The 20,494-nt window shown below is 33.6% G+C and overlaps 3 protein-coding genes across 3 annotated transcripts in view; all 3 read right to left on the minus strand.

Annotated features, from left to right (window-relative positions):
* LOC140055712 (leucine-rich repeat serine/threonine-protein kinase 1-like) overlaps nucleotides 1-6,281 on the minus strand; it is a 38,639-nt gene extending 32,358 nt beyond the window's left edge. The window contains exons 1-3 of the mRNA XM_072101089.1: nucleotides 6,083-6,281; nucleotides 4,488-4,618; nucleotides 227-575 (exon numbers count right to left, since the gene is read on the minus strand). Coding sequence (XP_071957190.1) covers nucleotides 227-550 — 324 coding nt within the window. The 5' untranslated portion in view covers nucleotides 551-575; nucleotides 4,488-4,618; nucleotides 6,083-6,281. The remainder of the gene's footprint in view (nucleotides 1-226; nucleotides 576-4,487; nucleotides 4,619-6,082) is intronic.
* A 2,128-nt stretch (nucleotides 6,282-8,409) lies between these two features.
* On the minus strand, nucleotides 8,410-10,156 carry LOC140054114 (SH3 domain-binding glutamic acid-rich-like protein 3). The gene is made up of 3 exons (XM_072098990.1): nucleotides 9,941-10,156; nucleotides 9,331-9,498; nucleotides 8,410-8,790 (listed from the first exon to the last, which is right to left on the minus strand). Exons 1-3 carry the CDS (start codon nucleotides 9,983-9,985, stop codon nucleotides 8,728-8,730), a joined length of 276 nt encoding a protein of 91 aa, XP_071955091.1. The 5' UTR covers nucleotides 9,986-10,156; the 3' UTR covers nucleotides 8,410-8,727.
* A 364-nt stretch (nucleotides 10,157-10,520) lies between these two features.
* LOC140053839 (eukaryotic translation initiation factor 2 subunit 3-like) lies at nucleotides 10,521-20,434 on the minus strand. Its single transcript, XM_072098526.1, has 12 exons — nucleotides 20,354-20,434; nucleotides 19,812-19,875; nucleotides 19,341-19,468; nucleotides 18,790-18,911; nucleotides 18,440-18,534; nucleotides 13,889-14,047; nucleotides 13,637-13,771; nucleotides 13,221-13,315; nucleotides 12,673-12,817; nucleotides 12,224-12,393; nucleotides 11,715-11,887; nucleotides 10,521-11,311 (listed from the first exon to the last, which is right to left on the minus strand). Exons 1-12 carry the CDS (start codon nucleotides 20,408-20,410, stop codon nucleotides 11,248-11,250), a joined length of 1,407 nt encoding a protein of 468 aa, XP_071954627.1. The 5' UTR covers nucleotides 20,411-20,434; the 3' UTR covers nucleotides 10,521-11,247.
* Nucleotides 20,435-20,494: the final 60 nt, after the last annotated feature.

Genomic DNA, 20,494 nt, shown 5'->3' on the forward strand with positions numbered 1-20,494 from the left:
TACAGTGGAACCACACCACCTATATTAGATATTGCATAAAGCTGTGTCTACACTATAAAACTTTATTATGTGACAAAAGAATGTGATATGTTTACAGTATACAGTATGGGCATGATGATGTCATATCACTACCATTCTATCACATTTGGGTAGGGTCAATATGACAATATATGGCAACATAGTTAAAAAAAATGTTAAAATGATATTATTTATTCATAGTACTTACAAAGCACTGATACCTCTCGTTAGCAGACATGTTTGGTTCTGCGCCGCACTGCAGTAACAGCTCCACACATTTCACACTAGCTTTACGCTCCTCGAGGTCCGCTGCGCAAACTGCATGAAGCGCAGTCCTTCCAAATGAGTCCTTATCATTTATAAATTTCTTCTGCGCTCCCTGAATCAGATCTTTAAGAAGTTCGTAGTTGGAGTAGATGGCGGCCTGGTGTATTAATTTCCCGGGAAAGTTACGATGAATGCTTTTCTTACGCCGACTTTGCGCACGATGTCTGCTTATGGTGCGGCTGGATGTTGTGTGCTGAAGAGGCATTTTGTTTGTGCTTTAAACAAGCCACCTGTAAAAATGCATACCATTCAACTAAACACATGTTTTAAAAGCTCTGTCTACACTCTCAAACTAGTTTGATAAAAAAGTGTGATGTGCCCAATATGAGAGTGATATGACATCATATCCATATATGGGTACATTACATTTTTTGTCATATAAGTTTGATAGTGTAGACAGAGCTTAAGGCTTGCCCAAAAATACACAAAATACTTGTCTGTGTACAACATTTCACAATACAGACTGTGATGAGAAAGATAATAAATAACAAACACAATATACCCTCTTTGAATAATGGTAGATTCCAAAACTTTCAAAAATCTTACTTTACTTGACAGGAAAACAACGAGTTATTCTGATAGAACGATTTTGAGAAACGTACAAGCAGGAAAAAGTAGTTTATATACAGTATCTTAGTATTATGAATAAAATAAATGGTCACCTTTTCCCACGAGGTCATTCAAACTAAAGTGTTACTAAATTGTACTATGTTTCCTTGATTGAAATTTTGGAACCACAAATGTTGCCATGAACTGTAAATGGTTGTTTTAAAAATCAAAATTCTATATTTTTAATCATTTCTTTTCACCTTAAGATGACGTTTAATGCTTTAATTAACTGATTATTTTTGTCTAAATGAGTCATTCATTTTACGAAAGTGAAATGTTGATAAGTTGAACCGCAAAGGGACACCACAGGTCTAGCCTGCCAATTGGTTTCCTCTGAAGCGATTGCAACAAGGGTTTAGAACGAACCGTACGTCTTGGTCAATAATCTAAAGGTTAGCAACTTGCACTAGTACGCTATGTTACCCTGACCTCTCAAACCTGACCACAATCATTTCAACAAGTGCTTAAAATAAGTCAAGTTAATAAACAAATACGCCTCCTAAGTTTTATTGTAACTTAGGTAGGATTGTACTGTATTAGCATGAAAGCTCTGACTACACTATCAAACTTTACAGGATAATGTGCCCAAATTGGTGTCACCTAGGAAGGACTCCTCAGTGTGTGTGATGTCACCCCTCATTCGTCCACTACATTGAAACGATTACCAAATAAAATACAGAATCAAAATGTGCAATGCAAAATAACTACCAGCTCTAAACAAGTTGAATGTAGAAATAGAGTTAAAATATACAATTGTACTTGTTGATTTCAAGGAAATGTGCCCCAATTGGTATCACCTAGGAAGGACTCTACAGTGTGTGATGTCACCCCTCACTCATCCACTACATTGAAACGATTACCAAATAAAATACAGAATAAAAATGTGCAATGCAAAATAACTACTAGCTCTAAACAAGTTGATTGTAGAAATAGAGTTAAAATATACAATTGTACTTGTTGATTTCAAAGAAATGTGCCCCAATTGGTATACCTAGGAAGGACTCTACAGTGTGTGATGTCACTCCTCATTCATCCACTACATTTGAAACGATTACCAAATAAAATACAGAATAAAAATGTTTACCTGCTCGAACAAGGTGATTTGTGGAAATGACAAAATTATTCCAATACAGAATTACTCAATTGGAGGAATTCAATAATCAATAATAAATCCATAATAAATCAAGCGTAAAACACATGAGCTCCAAACAGTGTACTCTATAGAAACACTAAACAATAAATGGAACACTTCCACAGAACAACGTGCTTGAATTATAGATAACATCTAATTGAACAAAGCTATTTTATGTTGAACAATCAAATATAAAGTCTAAAAGATTGTTTACATTGTCATTACGTTGTCATTGTTGCGTTTATATTTGCCTGATAAAACCTGAGGTTTGAGGAATGTTTCTGTTGGGATTCCCACCATTTTAAATGTAGGGTTTCAAATGTATTTTACATTAAGCTCTGTCCACACTATCAAACTTTTACTAACAAATGTGATGTGCCCATAATGCCCATGATGATGTCATATCACTACCCTATTTAAGCATACCACTACCATATTTGACACATCACACTATTTTTTCAAACTAGTTTAATAGTGTGGAAAGGGCTGTAGACATGTTAATAAAATACTGATACCCAATATATTCAATGTTTTGTTTTTCACCAACTAATAAATAAAATTTAAAATAATAAAATATAATTAAAAATATATACCATATGTTAATAATTTAAGATAAAATATTTGGTGAGCTGGGCTTCAAAGTCTGATATTTTACAAATATTGTACTTTTGTATAATTTTTATTAATTGATTGATTTTAATATACAGATGTTTTATTCCCTTTGCTAAAAGCTGTATACACCCACATACAATTTGTATGTTTTGTGTATGTTTCGTATACAACATCCGTTTCGTATACGAAACATATACGTCAATCAGGGTTAACATGATTTTAATATTCACTTGGAATTTACAGATGTTTGAGTATTACATTCACTTCTTATTTGTAAAAAAAGAAAAACATATTTGGACATGTTCATTAACACTTAGCTAGCAGGATCATGTAAAGTTGAACCAAATATAGCTCAGTACCATGCAGTGTCATGTTATTAGATGTATACAGCATGTCGCCTCCTCAACGTGTTGTACAAGATATGCCTATTTCAGACAGTTAATAGAATTTGTATGGCTATTTTATTGCCGCTTTTTTTTGTAAAATGTACACAAATAGACATTAGAAACACTGCACTAAATTATTCTTTCGTAAGGTTATTATTTTTGTCATAATTATAAAATAAAAAATTATAATAATATGTACCAACATACAAATACCAATGGTTGCAGCTGAATAGACTTTTAACCGGTACAGTAAAATAGATATAATAAATTTAAATTAATAATAATAAAATGTTTTTACAATTAAAAAAAAAAAAAATTTAATAAAGAAACAAATCATAAAATAAATCTGTAAATTACTAAAAAAATAATGGTTTGGACAGTAATTCTGACAAACAAATTGCTAGGTATTGAAAAATATTAATAATAATTGATTTTCTGGCTTTACTGTTTGTGCCATAGTACACAAAAAAAATTAAAATAATTTCTTTTCAAAACTGATCTTTTAAAAAAAATGGTTAGTAATGGTCATAACAGTAGTGTATTGGAAATGTGTTGAAAGGGAATAAGTAATATCTGAATGATAATTAAATTTCCTCTAGACATTATTATGGGTTAGATAAACTACAGTCATCTATTACTTGAAAACCTGCATATTTAGTTTTATTTGAATGGTGTTTACTGTTTTTGTATTTACATATACATTTTTACTTATATGCATATATTTTCAACTTTTGCATTGTAAAATTTGTGGCGTGGTTCCTCTTTTTTGGACAATAAATATATACCTGAATTATAATACTTTCTACTGAAACTTATGGTAACTAAATATTATATCATGTTTTAATAATATAATAGTAGTAAATCATTTTTAATACTTGAAATGTGTTTATTTTTCGTTACTTATACCGCCAACTCTCAATACCAGACTCCCCAAAAACCAGAAACTCTCCCAAAAACAGACTTATATCGAGGATAAAAAACTTCCAAATTCATTTTTACCATTAAAAACACATTCTGAATACCAGACTTTCCAGAAAACCAGACATATTAGACCAACCCAAAGGTTTCCGGTATTAGGAAAGTTGACTGTATTTATATTATATATCTGATTTTATATCAAAATTTAACAACTTTAAAAGTGAGGTTAAATTTGAGAAAGACACATTTACAACAAAAAAACCAATTGCTCGTATATGATCACTAATAATTCCTTTTTGCGGCCAAGAAGTTTGTAAATAATGGAAATGAATCATATTTTAATAACTAAAAATTAACCTGCTATTTAAACTCTTAAATACATTCTTCCTTTTCGGTCATGTACTGTAGCTCATTAGTAGTAGTATTTAACTATACGGATTTTAATAATCTTTTTTTCGAATAAAATCAACAATTTATTAACTTACCTTTCAGTGAGTTTGTACTTTACTAGAGTAAATCTCATTCCATAACTGTAAATATCACTTGTTACGCATTATGTGTCTGGACACTGCAACTAGTTAGATCAACAGAGACATGACTGAGAGACTCAACCATTCTACGCAAAAGGGAGGAAATTTAATTTAAATAACGGAAAAGAAAGACAATGCTTTTAAACGTTGAGGTGATTAATTTGTTTTTTTTAATAAGTCAAAGGATGAAGGATTTATCATAAAGTTAATTTTAAAAATTTAAATAAATCCATTAAAATAATTAAAAGTTAAAATGATTAAATAAAATCTAAAATAAATTAAAACTTAAATTTTATCACAAAACAATTTTGGAATAGAAAACTTGACTCACTAAAAATTAAAAAAATAATAATAGAAAATGAAATTTGAAATAAAAAATCGATTTTACACATTTTTAAATTTTGAAGTAAACACATGCATAAATTAAAGGAAGTTGACCATGATATGAAATATACTCAAGTCAAGTTTCATTAAAAAATATCTGTTGGTTTTGAATTTATGATCAATCTTAGAATTTTATGAAATTGCACATAGTTACACTACTGTACATGACTGTACTTTAAAAAAAACTAAGTGCACAACAACTTATATACCTATCTGTTGGCTAAGTAACAAGTTATGCCATCAGAAGAATAAAAAGAAAAAGTTTTAAAAAAATAAATAGAGAGGGCGCTAGTCTATTCTACTACAAGTTGTCACAAGTCAAATACAGTACTATATTTAATGCTTAGCTTTCTTCTAAGTTTTCTTCTTAATGCATTTTTACAGGCTAAACAAGTACCACAATGAATAGACCACAGAGTATCTGCATACAGTAAGAACTGTGATTCCATACCTCAGGTGCTGTCCAATCACTAATCTCAACTCATGGGTACTGTTGTAATTAAGGTTAAGCGTTATACGCGTATTGCATCATTTTGTTTATGCGTATCATAAGAACGTACGCTTATGTTGGTCGCGTGCGTTCTATTCAAACTAGTCTCAATAGTTGTTATGATAAGTCAGTTAGCGTATCTACGTCGAGTAGTAAGTACCGACTAGGCCCAATCAGTTGCTAACTCGTTGCTAACCTGTTGCTAACTAAATGTAAAGAGTTGATTGGCTCAAGGGTAAGTTAACTATTCAAAATTTAGATATACAGTATTGGTGATCATGTATAATTAACGTATTTGTCTTTGCACATTTAGTGAATGTATAGTTATTAGAATGTTATATGTCTGTTTGTTTCAGGTTTTGAATTGTATTCCTATCGCAGCATTTACATTAATATCTGTGATTCAGTTTATTCAAGTTAATAAAGCATTTATTATAATACAAGGCCAAGAAAACTCATTTGTTGTCACGAGTCAAGTTCTCCCACAGGTACAGTACATCATACCATGGACGTAAACATTATTTTTACCTCCATGATCATACATCACCTGTATATAGATGAAAAATAGAAAATATTTTGACAAATAATGTACATTCAAATTTTATAAAATTACTTGTAAATGTTTCTTTGCTTCACAATTCTAGTTTAAAAGTCAATACTTTTGATCATTGCTTACCTTATCTTGCTCTTGTAGTGACCATATTTGGATGCCTTTTTTATGGTATGCCATTCACCACCAGAAACTGAAGATTTCGACAGCTTGCAACCAGTTGTGTGGCCATGTTGTTTTCCAAGTACGCCATCCTTGACTTTAGCCATACATAATTGGTATCCTTGGTTTTTCACATTCATATGAAATGACTCCATCACCACTTTGTGTCTTGTCTTGTTTATCAAACAACAATTAACATATTGGATAGTATCGATTGTAGCAAGACAGTAAAATGACATCAAATATATAATTAATTAAAAAATGTACACAAGTTAAATTAAATAAGTAATATTCGACACAGCTTGGGCCGAGCCGTCTCTTCGACATCCTTGACTTTAGCCATACACTATCCTTCGTTTTTTCACATTCATATGAAATGACTCCATCACCACTTTGCGTCTTTCTATCAAACAACTAACAGATTTGATCCATTGTAGAGACAGTAATAATTAATATGGCATCTCAAAATATACAAATTAGTAAGTGTCTCTCCAAAACACAGATTGAAATTAATTGTCTGAACAATAATTAAATACTAATCTAATAGTACCTTTCTGGTACTCATCGCCCAGTGGCTGATGGTGAGCTAAACTATTATCAGGAGGGGTATTTTACTACAAAATGTTCATCAATGAGCCTGCAAAAATATATATGGTTGTACTGTTTGGCCCTGAAATTAGACACATCCAACTGCGCATAAATTAGGCTATAGAGAGAAAGGATGCTAGGTTAGCCAGAGTCGTGATACTGTCAGTGTCACTTAGTCTAGGCCTACCTACTGATGATAAGTAAAGTAAGTTAGAGCATGGAGGTATAAACCTCCATGGTTAGAGAGAGGGCCTACTACTCTAGGCCGCCCTACCTAGGCCTAGGCTAGGCCTCTCTAGCTAACTATAAAACTAAAATAAAGCCTAGCTTGGAGAACTGCCAGGGAAGTATAACCCTAAAAATGTGTAGAAAGAATGTGTAACAAAATATAAAATTAATATTTTATTAATTCGATGTATTTTCTTCATAAAAGTTTTGCCAACAACAAGATGGGAAACCGGAGAAAAAGCATGCTCAGGTGGTGAGGTCAAATGAAAATGGTTCATGTCACATGTCACGTACGTGTACGTGACCCCGCGCGAAACATGAACAGTGTAGTATGCCATGAGGAAATCAATCAACCGTAACAATAAACAATATATTTGTTTTAATTATGCGTTCTTTATTACAGATTTATTGCAGATGCAGACAAACCTTATTCTTAATTATTTTTTTTTAAATTATGCCTTGAAATCACTGTATGATAAATTTAAAAAAAATTTCTATTTTCTAGCATAGCACTTTTAATGAGACATCAGTAAACCGCACTTTATAAACATGTTTATTGCTTATTAATTATGATTAATAAAAAATGGGAATAAAATTGAAATAACAATCATCCACACCGATCATCTGGGGGTCATTTGTAGAGGAATGTATATTCTGCAGCAGCATAATGGCAGTCACATTTTAGTTAGTACTGTAATAATAATGCCTACTAAGCTTATCCATGATATACTGTAGCAGGTAGTACAAGACATTAAAAACATGACACAATAATCGTTTTTATTATAATTTTATTATAAACAATATCTATTCCACAACCGCACCTTAACACTTTTGGTTTCAATTTTTTTTTCTGTAAATTACCAACATCTAAGAAGCAAAATAAATTCTGAAATCTAAAAAATTAAGGCAATATATTTTTTTTCTTTCTTTTTTTAATTAATTTATAATAAATCTATTAATTTTATGTGCAAATCTATATTAATGTCATTGTGTATTAATTATCTATAGGCGGCGTACTACACTTCCAACAAAATCCTTGAACGATGACCAGCTAAAACTCCTCGCTCATTTACGAGGAGTTTGAGGTCGGAGTTAAAGTACCTACATCAAATCATACCAATCAGATACATCTTATTTTTAGGTAAAGAAAATATATGATAAGAAAATCTGTGGAAAGTTTTGGCATGCTGCACTGTAATGAACATTGTTTTAGTTGTGACCTTTCTTAAATTACTACGGTATGGAGATTGTTTATCAATTGTCAACTTTCATTTACTTTGGTGATAATAAATAATGTATTATAAATGAATACATTTGTAGAACTCTTTTACAAAAAGTGAACAAATATTGCTAAGTTACATAATAGGAATTGCTCATTAGAGGTAATTCATTTTCCGTATATTTTCCATTTACTGTGAGATAATTGGAACCAGGTATAGGTTTTAGTATATATTCATACATTCATGGTGTAAGTAAAAAAAATAATAACTACAATTCAATAAATTCCATTTATTTTTTTCCTAACCATTAGGAACAGTTAACCACTAGGAACAGTTAACCATTAGGAACAGTTAACCACTAGGAACAGTTAACCACTAGGAACAGTTAACCATTAGGAACAGTTAACCATTAGGAACAGTTAACCATTAGGAACAGTTAACCATTAGGAACAGTTAACCACTAGGAACATTTCACAATCAATTCCATCTTTTGTTTGAAATAAAAATTATAACTGTTGTAAATTGTTATGTCACACTACCAACCACCCAATTATTTGTGCTTTCATGCCTCGTCTAAATTTTCAAAAACTCGTTGAGTGTTTCATCGTCGACGGCTAACTCAAATTGAGCATAATCCTGCAAGAAAATAAACATAGATTTAAAATTTTACATTCTGTTTGGAATTTCCATAATTGCTGACTGAATTTCTTACATGAATTAAGTGGCACAGTGTAGCTTGGCTCTAACAAGACTTAGTTTAAAGTTTGTAGAAATGTTATCAATTACTGGTTATTTCTGTAGAAGATTGCATCTCTATGTGCCGGGCCTCTATGTGCCGGGCAAATAATTTGTATGTAGATTTATACACACACTCTTTAATGTGTACTTGTCTTAGGTTTTTGCCATTTCAATGTCATTGTTACTTGCATTGAGGCTTTATAAATGCGCTATAAATTAATTCTGTAATTACATGAACTTGGTAAATAAATGTATGTGTGCATGTAAAAGGTTTCAGCGTTAGGCGCACTTTATGTTGCTACACAGCTAGCATAATAACTCCCGAAAGATAATGGTCGTCAACATTATAAAAATACTGTAGGTAAATTGACCTAATGTTCTGGGATTTATGGTAATCTAATTTGCCTTAAGTCAAAGGTCATAATAAACTTTACTTACTCCACAATACTGGTCCCCATTGCATAACTGAGGAGGCATAGCCTTGGGATCACCAGCTACCGATCGCATTTTCTCTTTAACACTTTCACCAACAGAAATATCAATTTTCTCGTATGGAATTTTCTTTCCATCTAAAATCATTTCTATCTTTTGTTGATGTTTTTTTATCTGAAAAAAATTATTATAACAATTGTTGCTAGGCGTAGTACTAGTAGTAGTATAGTATAGTATAGTATAGTAAAATCATGGAGATATCCTCTATCGATAGTATAACACAGTAGTACTTGGGTAGTATAGTACTGTACTTTATGCATAAATACTGTACGATCTGTAGGGTAGGCAAAGTCACCACCAACTGTGTGGTTTAATTTTTAAAGCTACCTACACAGAGTGCTTAATTATGATGGGCATTGGGTTACTTCCGGGTTTGCTTTCGCCAAAATCGAGCCTGCTAGCCTAAAGCAAATTAACATTTTCTATTTTAGTTTTGCAGATGTGTAAACTCTTAAATCATAATTTACAAATGAACAGCAAAAAGAAGTATACGTATAAAGATAAACTACACAACCCCTTCAATTCATTAGCATATCTATATTCTAGGCCTACTTACTTCAAGGTTACTTGAAACACTGGTAAAATAATATATTACGCCCATTGTGATGAAAAATAAAATACGAACTGATTTCTACAATATATAAATGCTTAAACAAGCAAGAGTACTTGTTATTTATGCAGTTGATGTGCAAGATTTTTGTTGATTATATCGGCTTGATGGAGAAGGGCGTCGTCACCGTTGTGCAGCAAGAATCCCGTTTTGTTAGGTGCAGTCGAGCACTATATAGTGCGCCCTCAAACGTTCAATATTACTACCCTGGATAAAAACCCTGGATATCTTCAGATGCTACCGGAAACTATAAAAACAAATTATTACAACTTTAACGAATTTTGTTGACCATTATGTAAAACTAAAAGATAAGATAAAATATTGCCTCCAGAGCCCTGCGAATAATGTGTATATGTATCTTGTTTACCTTTGATTACTATACTTGTGGAAAGCAAATGTATGGATTCAATTTATTTACTGTATAATGAATTGAGATAATCAAGTTCATACTGGGGGCCTCTTTCGATCCATAGGATAAGTGTAGATTAGGCTATTTTTTAATAAAACACAATAATAATATCAATAGTATATTAAGACCAATTTATTATTTGTATATAAACACTTTTTATTGGATACTACTAGACAATAGTGTACAATTCTTGTCCAAATCATAACAAGTGAGGTATAGTAGAAAAGCCTTTTTGAACTTTGAACCTTATGGAAAAGGTTTCTGCTTTTCAGAGAGTCTATTTTTTAATGTTATTGTACTGCATTAGCCTTAAAAGAACTAAACATTTCCAACAACTACCTCATGACCTCCAACTCTTTACAGTTAAAAAGGATTTGCTTGTATGCATTCAGTTACAAGTTACAAAAAGAGGCGGGGCTTACATTATGAATATTCAGGAGTAGAGGCAGGTTTAACATACTTAATGAATATTCAGGATTAAATTAATTTAGCACATTTGGATTCTCACAAAAACATAGAAGATAGAAATACATTAATAAATTATTTTTGTAGGTAGCATAATATCATCTCAACGTGAAAGAAATTAATGTTTGGTATCAGTTCTAGAATTCCATGTTGAGTTTTGAAAGCATTTATCCTGTTTAGTCTTATTTGTATTATTTTATCACTCAACTGGTATTACAGAGTAAGCACATCCGATACTGTAACAAGATTTTTGCCTAGATACAGTATGATGAACGATACAGAATCTGATGTTAAATAAACACAGTCCGAGGTCAATGTATATAATAATCACACAGTATTCATGCATATTAATATATGCAAATTAAAATAATAATCTGCTTCAGTTGTCAACTGTTGTTGGGTTGATTGTAACTCCTCTGCGTATTTGTCCCCATCCAATCAACCTGCAACACACAAATAAAAATAACATTTGTTTTTAAAATGTAAAATTAATTAATTGAATAATCGTTGTGTACGGTTAAAGATGTTTTCTCCCCTGAAAAAAATTTTTTTGTTTGTTGAATATGGCATTTTAATTTCACATAATAGTTATCCTAAAAATTATTTACCTGATAATTTACCTGTAACTGCAAAAAGTCAAATTGGCTGCCAACCAATGGGTTTTTGGTTGCATTTGACCATCTATTTTGTTATTTTATATGAGAAAACATTATGATATGAGAAGGGATTCATTTTATTAAAACTACAAAATAACCTAATCAAAGTCTGATTTCATTAATCTTCATTTTTCATGTTTATGGGGGACAATACATGTTTAAAGTATTAATTGGTGTTTGTGTTTCTTACCTCCAGTGCTTTTCAACTCTTCTACTGAGGGCAATCTTCTCACCAATTTCTGTACACACAGGGTTAGTTAATACAATTTTAGCCAAATCGGCCCTTACAGCCAATACACGACCTCCTGTTGATAACGATCCAATATTTACCATCAATACCTCGTTCTTGGACAGTTTTTGCACCTTAAAGAAATTAAAACATTATTTAGGACAATTTAATAAAATTAAAAATTACAGTCCAAGAATGCACAAATAATATAATAAATTGAATATTAAAAGCAACTGTTTTTTAAAACTTACTTTATAGTATAATTGTACTCTTAAAATAACAATAACCATAAAATGTACGTATTTAAAGCATACTTTTACTGCATTAATTTTATGTACATGTATAGATATAGTGCCTTTTTAACTACTTTATTGAATTTTATTGTTTTTATATTTTTACAAAAATGTATGTATAATATATATTTGTATAAGGTAGCATATAACAGAATGAATGAATGCGAGTAAACTTACTTTTGCTCCCTTTTTATCGCCTTCAACTCGTACTCCTAACAACCTCCTTAGCAGAAAGTACGAGATTTCCAGTTCAGTATAAATATCTGGCAGAGCGCCAACTGCCCCAAGGACTTGACCGACAAGACGATCAGCTCGGCACAGGGTGGGGTCAATCTTTGTACCAACACCTGAAAATTAACAAGACAAAATTAAGTATAACTAGAATTATCGGGCAATTATCAGACTACACCTTTGTGAAAAACTACCATTCAGACATTATCATACAAAAACAAAAAATGAGAACAACATTATTTCAATTACCAGTTTTCGTACTGTATGTAACTGACCAATTTTCTGCACACATTCACTGACACAAATAAAGTTTATAAAATTTAAACTACCATCAATGCCAAAGTTAAACGCATTCCTGAAGAGTGCCCTCAATATATACATATGACATTACCTACCAATCAACCCCCCAGGTACGGCATACTGCAGGTCGTTCTTCTCTGCAAACAGGGAAACAATCCGGGAGAAAATCGGTTTACATTGCAATTTTCCTTCTACATCTTTGGACACAATTCCTGGCCTCACCTCAATTTCTTGCCCTACCTAGAAAAATATGTTCACTTGAAAATAAGTTCTGTCTGATGCCAGGATTGTTATTTTTTTTGTGAAACCGCTAATGATATGAGACAGGAGAGTAGGACTTCGTTTATGTACAATATCTTGTTTGCATGTTCCAAAATAACATTATCGAACATTTATAAAGCACCTCAGTGTCTCACACAGAGCAACATGAAAAGAATATTCTATTGAAATAGGTGGGTTTTCTTGAGAGATTTAAATTGAAAAGGGGATGGAGTGTAATGGATGAAACGAGGAAATTGGTTCCAGATCTCTGGTGCCTGAGCAAAGAAGCTCCTAGGCACTGATTTTAGGTTGGTTGTAGGTTCAATGAATCAACAATATGGGCAGTGATTCACAGAGGGTAGAAACAAAGTTTGTTGTTTACCTTTAGGACACCCTGCAGAATACTGCCACCTGCAACACCTCCTTGCAAATCTTGAACCTCACATCCAGGTTTATTTACATCAAATGAGCGAATAACTAAATAAGAAAAAAAAAAATTTTAGCCAAATTAAATTCTCTTAAACATTAAAATAATATGGAAAATGAGGGGCTAGGACATTGTAAATGGGTACCGGTTAGATCAAGACACAATTTTTCGCTGATTATTAGCTGCATTATGGGAGTATGTTTCCATACGTGTTCGATAAAAAAAAAATGGCCGGGCTAATAATGTGAAGCGCTTAGAAGCATTGTGCAATAAGCGCTATATAAAAACAAATATTATTATTATTTAAAAATATTACAATACTTAAAATTAGAGAAACTTAAATTCTTGAAATATACTTGTAACATACTTACCAATGAGTCTTGGTTTTGACGAGAAATCTCGTAATGGTACTGGAATCTTTTTTGTGATATATTCGCAAATTACTTCAATGTTGTATTTAAGCTGTGCTGAAATAGGTATAACTGGAGCGCCCTCAGCAACTGTACCTGAAATCAAAAGGGACAACAATGTATAAGAAGTCTTGATATTGAGACACATTGTGTTTTATCTTATAAAATTAGTAGAAGAAATATTTAGTTTATAATTGGAACACAGCAACATACCTTGTACAAATTTTAATATCTGATCATACTGCTCCGTGGCTTGACTTTCTTTTACTAAATCAATTTTATTTTGTAAAATGAGTACATGTTTAAGTTTCATAATCTCAATTGCCGCAAGATGTTCAGATGTTTGAGGTTGAGGACAGGGTTCATTTCCAGCTACAGAAAAATTTAGTAAAAATAAAATGAAAAATATTAACACAAAATGAACTTAATGGAAAGAGAACACTCTGCTTATTTCAGAGACTTGCAGACATACTTCCAAACTGGTCTCTAGATGGAAGCGACATTTGATCATGATGTCATGACATCATAAGTTATGACATATATCATGTCATCATAAGTTATGGCATATATTATGACATCATAGGTCATGTCATCATAAGTTATGACATATCATGACATCATAGGTTATGACATATATCATGACATCATAGGTCATGTCATCACTGTGGGTGAGTGGCCGAGCGGTTAAGACAGTGGAACCGTAATCACGTAGCCATAACATCGGCAGGGGTTCGAGGCTCACTCACTCCATGGTTCTGGTGGTAGAACAAGTCTTCTCGGATAAGGACTATAAACCGTAGGTCCAGTGTACACAACTTGCTCGTGTGCACTTTAAAGAACCTAGTACATCTTTCGAGACGAGTAGGGGGTTACCCCGGTGTATTAGTACATCACAGCCACTGATAATAATAATAATAAATGAAAACTTATATAGCGCCGGTATCCTCCACCCATGTGGCGCTCATGGCGCTTTGTGCATTAACAACGTGCGAGAACATCAGCGAATAGCGACGTCTTTAGGTTGGTCTTGAAACTGTTTAGACTAGTTGAGCATTTAACTGTTGCTGGTAAGCTGTTCCATACACTTGCGGCCGCAACGTAAAAAGATCTCTGACCCCACTGATTTTTCGCTCTACGCTCTTGAAGAAGGTTTTGTGACAATGATCGTAGGCCTCTGCGGGATGATTCGTAACGATCCACAAGGTCAGATAAATAAGCAGGAGCACTGTCATTTAGGATCTTGAATACAAACAACGCAAGTTTGTACTTAATACGTTGTTGAACAGGCAACCAATGCAAATCCATCAGGACAGGAGTTATGTGAGCGTTTGATTTTGTATAAGTTACAATTCTAGCTGCCATATTTTGCAAGCGCTGCAAACGTTGTATTTGAGATTTTGGTATGCCAAACAACAAGGCATTACCAATGTCAATTTTAGAAGTGACAAATGAGTGTACAATCAATTCAGCTGTTTTCTTGTTAAGATTACCGCGAATACGACCAAGGTTCCTAATCGATATGCATGCTGCTTTGGATACAGTTGTTATTTGTGCTTCCATAGTGAGATTACTATCCAGCATGATTCCCAGATTCCGGACCACCGATGAGGGAGCGATGTTAGAGTTTCCGATTCTGATATGTGTGATGTTGATTTTGGAGATGTTACATTTAGACCCGACGATAATAAACTCTGTCTTTCCATCATTCAACTTTAGGTAATTTGTTGTCATCCAATTGCGAACATCTTCTATACAGGCTTCCATCTTACTGATTGCTGCAGCAACATCCCTTTGCACTGGATTTACTGACACATATATCTGTGTATCATCTGCATAGAAATGGAAATGTAGACTGTGTTTGCGAATAATGTCACCAAGGGGAAGCGTATAAATGGAAAACTGGCCAGGCCCAATTACTGACCCCTGTGGTACACCATATTCCAGGCAAGCTTCATCTGAGAATGCATCATTGATACAGACTAGCTGACGTCTTCCTGTAAGATATGACTGGAACCAGTTAAGAGCAACACCATTTATGCCAATGCGATTTCTCAGACGGGTTATCAGTCTTTGGTGATCAACTGTATCAAACGCTGCTGACAAATCCAACAACACCAATAGCGTTATTTTCCCATCATTCATTCCTTGTAACAAATCATTCTGTACCTTTAAAAGGGAACTCTCCGTGCTATGACATGCACGATATGCCGACTGGTAATTCTCATTTAAATTATGCTTTTGAAGATATGGAGTAATGCGTGATGTCACTACACGCTCCAGAGTCTTTCCAAGAAAAGAAAGATTCGACACCGGGCGGTAATTTTTCAGCGTGTTATGATCCAAGTTTTGCTTTTTTATTAAAGGACGAACGTGAGCAATTTTCAGTTCATCTGGCACTATGCCGGTATTAAGAGAATGGTTAATGATTTCCGACTGCGTCTATACACTTCTTCAGTATAGAAGTAGGAACTGGATCTAACCTGCATGATTTTGTTGGTGATTTCATCAGAATGTTGCGGATCTCATCTTGAGATGCTGGTGTAAATGTTGTGAGATGCTGATGAACAGCTGTCACAGGCTCATTAAATGACATGTCATCAATCTTGAAGTCGTCTCTGATGATCTTGATCTTGTCTGTGAAAAACTGACAGAACCTGTTCGCAAGATCTAAGTCAGAAAGACTATCTGGGAGAGGTGATACCTGGCGATGATGAAGGAGTTGGTTAACAATTTTGAAAAGTCCTTTCTGATCTGCTGCATGTTCTTCACACAAGCCAATGTAGTAGTTGGCCTTTGCCTTTCTTACCATGGAATTTACATTCCTCTTCTGTGCAATGTAAGCTTGACGATCTATTTCCAGATGAGAGATTCTCCATTTCTTTTCAAGCTTACGCTTTGTTCTTTTCTCAGCATAGATGTCACTGTTATACCAACTAGTGTTTGGTCGGACCTTTACTGTTCTCTTTTTCGGTGGTGCGTGTTTGTCAAGAAGTTCACTCAAAGTGGTGACATATAGTCGTACTTTACTTGATAAATCAAGATTTGAGAGCGAAGTTCCGAGATCAGACTGTGTGATATCTTTACATAATGTCTCAAAATTTATAGCATTCCAATGACGAGTTTCGATGAATTTAGTGATTACGGGTGGCTTCTTGATAAGGAGATTACATGTGATTGCACAGTGATCTGATATACCATCAATGACATTAAGGTTTGAGAAAACAGGAGGATCAGATGAACGAGTGATCAGCAAGTCTAATGTATGACCATGTCGGTGTGTAGGTGTAGACACATGCTGTTGAAGACTGCTTGCTACAAGTAGATTCCGAAAATGAATTGCATCTGCATCATTTGGCATATCCACATGGATGTTAAAGTCTCCAACGAATAGTATGGGAGCCGGCTTCAATACATAGTGATCAACCAAAGTTGAGAATTCTTCAGTGAAAACATTTAGACTGCAACCCGTTGATTTGCTTTGAGGACGATATACTGCTACGAGGAAAACTGAGGATGCATTGCTGACTATTTCCACATTTAGCAGTTCAAATGATTTTGGTAATAATCCCGTGTCATAACATTTAACTGCTATGCTTTCCTTGTAAAGAAGTGCAACTCCACCACCTCTTTTAGTACCACCACGGGGAGCATGTTTGAGAGAGTATCCGTTGGGTGTAATATTTCCTATAACTGATGTGTCTTCTGGTTTAAGCCACGTTTCCGAAAGGGCAACAACATCCAGATTATGTTCGATAACGAAATCCACAAATTCTGTTGTTTTGTTCCGAACGGATCTTGTATTAATACTGCAAAATTTAATATTGTTTTTAGATAAGAGAGAGTTTGATGATAAGTCCAGAAATGATAGATTGTTTTTAGTGTGTTTGTCACGCCCAGCTCTTGTACCACGCCTGGTTTTTCTTTTTGGCCTCCTTGGTAATAGGTGGATACTACAGCTACTGGAGTTCAACTTAAAAGATTGTATAATTAAGCAAGATTCTTCAAGAAGTTCACAACTGTTATTGTTGTTGGTTACACAGCCCTGTAAACCATGAAGAAACTCAGAGCTATAGCTAATTAGCATGACAACAGCAGATCTTCAAGCATGAGGTGTACAAGATCATTTACATAACAATATGCACAGTCAGATTGAAAGTACAGGGCTAGCTTCCCACTGATGCTAGTAGACCATTGTTCTTGGGCAGTGATGAGTTTGAATTAAAATAATAAAGGCACAAGCAGGGCCTAGCTGAACTTCAGGAAACAACAAGAAAAACAACTGCGATTTACTCCAAGATACGATTATTTCCACATAAGAAATTTGTGAATATATGGTGCTCAATTTGCTATTCCAGCATCCAGTAAAACTTATTTGATGAAAAAAACCATCTGCAAACAGATACGAAGTTGTTATGCACAGAGCAATATAGAGCCGCCACATGGGCGCTGCAACATTCCTCTTCCAAAAAAAAAAAAAAAAAAAAAAAAAAAAAAAAAAAAAAAAATCATCACCAACTGGGCCCTCTGGGAGACCAGTCTTTGACTGAAGAGGTTACCCAGTATAAATATATATTTCAATCAATAAGTTATGACATATATATCATGAAATCATAGGCCATGACAGCATAGGTCATGTCATCATAGGTCCCAGCAAATCAAAAGCTTCCTATTATGATTAGAATGATTCCCTAGAATGATGATCACATGTAAGAAATAACCTTAAAATCAGAATTTCTGGGAGGAAAAATAGGATGAGAAACTTACCAATTAATAACAATGCAGCATCCATGACTGCTGCTCCGTTTAACATAGTAGCCATAAGAATGTCGTGACCAGGACAATCAACAAATGATACGTGTCTGTCAGAAACAAAATTTATCAACAAAAATTAGACAGTGTGCCAATAGCAGGAAATAAATATTTATGAAATGTTTTTTTTTTCTAATACAGGATACAGAAAATGGTTTTCAAAATGTCCTATTGATATGTATTGTTATTTTGCCATTGTTGAAATTATTAAATGTTTTTGAAATGAAATGAACAATACTCTCTCAAAAATCTCAAATTATTTATAGATGTCTTGATTAAATCTTTTATTTAAACAATGAATGTACCTTTGTAGCCTAAAGTTGCCTGCACATCCTTGTCTCTCACAGGGGAAAACATCTTCTTTGTTGCTACCCTTAGAACAGTAGCAGCCAGGCCTAGGGCATGCTGGATTGTCACATTTGTATATCTGTAAAACAAAATTAACACAATGAATTAACAAACAACAATAATCCACGTTAGATTTTGAAAACTTACTGGCTAAAATTATTACATCATACAAAAAAGGAGGCAATACCAAAGAATGCACTGAATCTTAAAATAACTAGTTATTTGGGAAACTTAAATCGTAAGACATTACCATAGTTCTGATTGGTCAGTTAAAACGCTTATGTATTTAATAGCCAATTGATTGACTAGGTGGATGGCTAAATGGAGTAGGCACAAACAAAGGTTATAGCCATGAAGGTTGCAGGTTCGATTCCCTGCTTAACAATTTTGTGAATATTTTTTTACACTTGACCATCAAGCCAGAGATCAGAGACAGAAGTTTCTACATTTGTGTAAGGACCCACCACAACGCAGATGATGTCTGTTTACTAAATGGCAAGTAGTTTACCTTAGCGTTTGCGTAGCCTAACTTAATAGTGATGTTTCTAACAAGTTCATTCTTAAAACGCACAGTCTGGACGCCTGAGATTGCTTTTACAAGAGTTGATTTTCCGTGAGCTACATGACCAATGGTACCTAAAGGAAGACGAGAAAGAATATTGAAAAGGCAAATATTTCAAGACAAGTTAGTGTTTGCAACAAATTATTTAAAATAAATACAATTGGTTGTCAATTTGGCACCACACTGTGGAAAGAGTGTACACTTTGGTGTTGAATCTGTGATGTTAATTATTACAAACAACACAACGACATAAGTTTTAAGTATGGTATTTTTATGAGGGTCCCTAATGATCACCTTCGGCTGGATGGACCACCCTTGTAAAATATTATTATTGTTGAAATAAGTAAAAATAAATAACAACAGACATATTTTTAAAAATATTTATCTTTTAATAACAAAAAAAATTATTGTTCTTACCAATGTTTATTGTTGCTTGGCGACTAATAACCTCTGGAGACAACGGATTTAATGCTTCTTCATCCTGTGAAGTTTAATGAATAGAAAAATTACAAAACAAAGTTATTTGTTCAGAATAATAGGACTAGGCCTAGTCTAGAGGCCTACTACACTACATAGCACAGTCAGTACCAATCGTGACTTAACCACCTACCTACCTGAACTAGTAGGGGCCTACCTAGACCTATTTCTAAAACTATTTTGATCTATAAATAACTGTCGCTATCAATTATTGTCGACATGGTTGATAGTGACATTAAGCTAGTAGGCCTAGGCCGAAATAGGAAAGAACGATAGGGTTAAATTCGCCCATCCCCGCCGCGCATTGTAAAAAATGTCATGGGATGGCTGGTCAGTCCGAAGGGTGCTGGCTATTCTAAACGCCGAAACGGATTTTAACTAAGAAAAACACATATTTGCGAGCAATAACTAAGCAATAATGTTCTTTACATATATTGTTATCATGTAACCTTATTTTTAACGACTTAACTTAATAAACTTACGAGATTTTCTAAATCTTGTTTGGCCAGATGCTTGTTCAACGTGCTTTCAGCAGCCATTTTGAGTTTGTGGTAGTTGATGACGAAACAAGCAATTTTGACAGCGACCTCTATAATGTATTGATCGCTTGAACTTTTTTGAAA

Source organism: Antedon mediterranea, chromosome 7 (assembly GCF_964355755.1).
Source record: "Antedon mediterranea chromosome 7, ecAntMedi1.1, whole genome shotgun sequence".
NCBI classification, from domain to species: Eukaryota; Metazoa; Echinodermata; class Crinoidea; order Comatulida; family Antedonidae; genus Antedon; species Antedon mediterranea.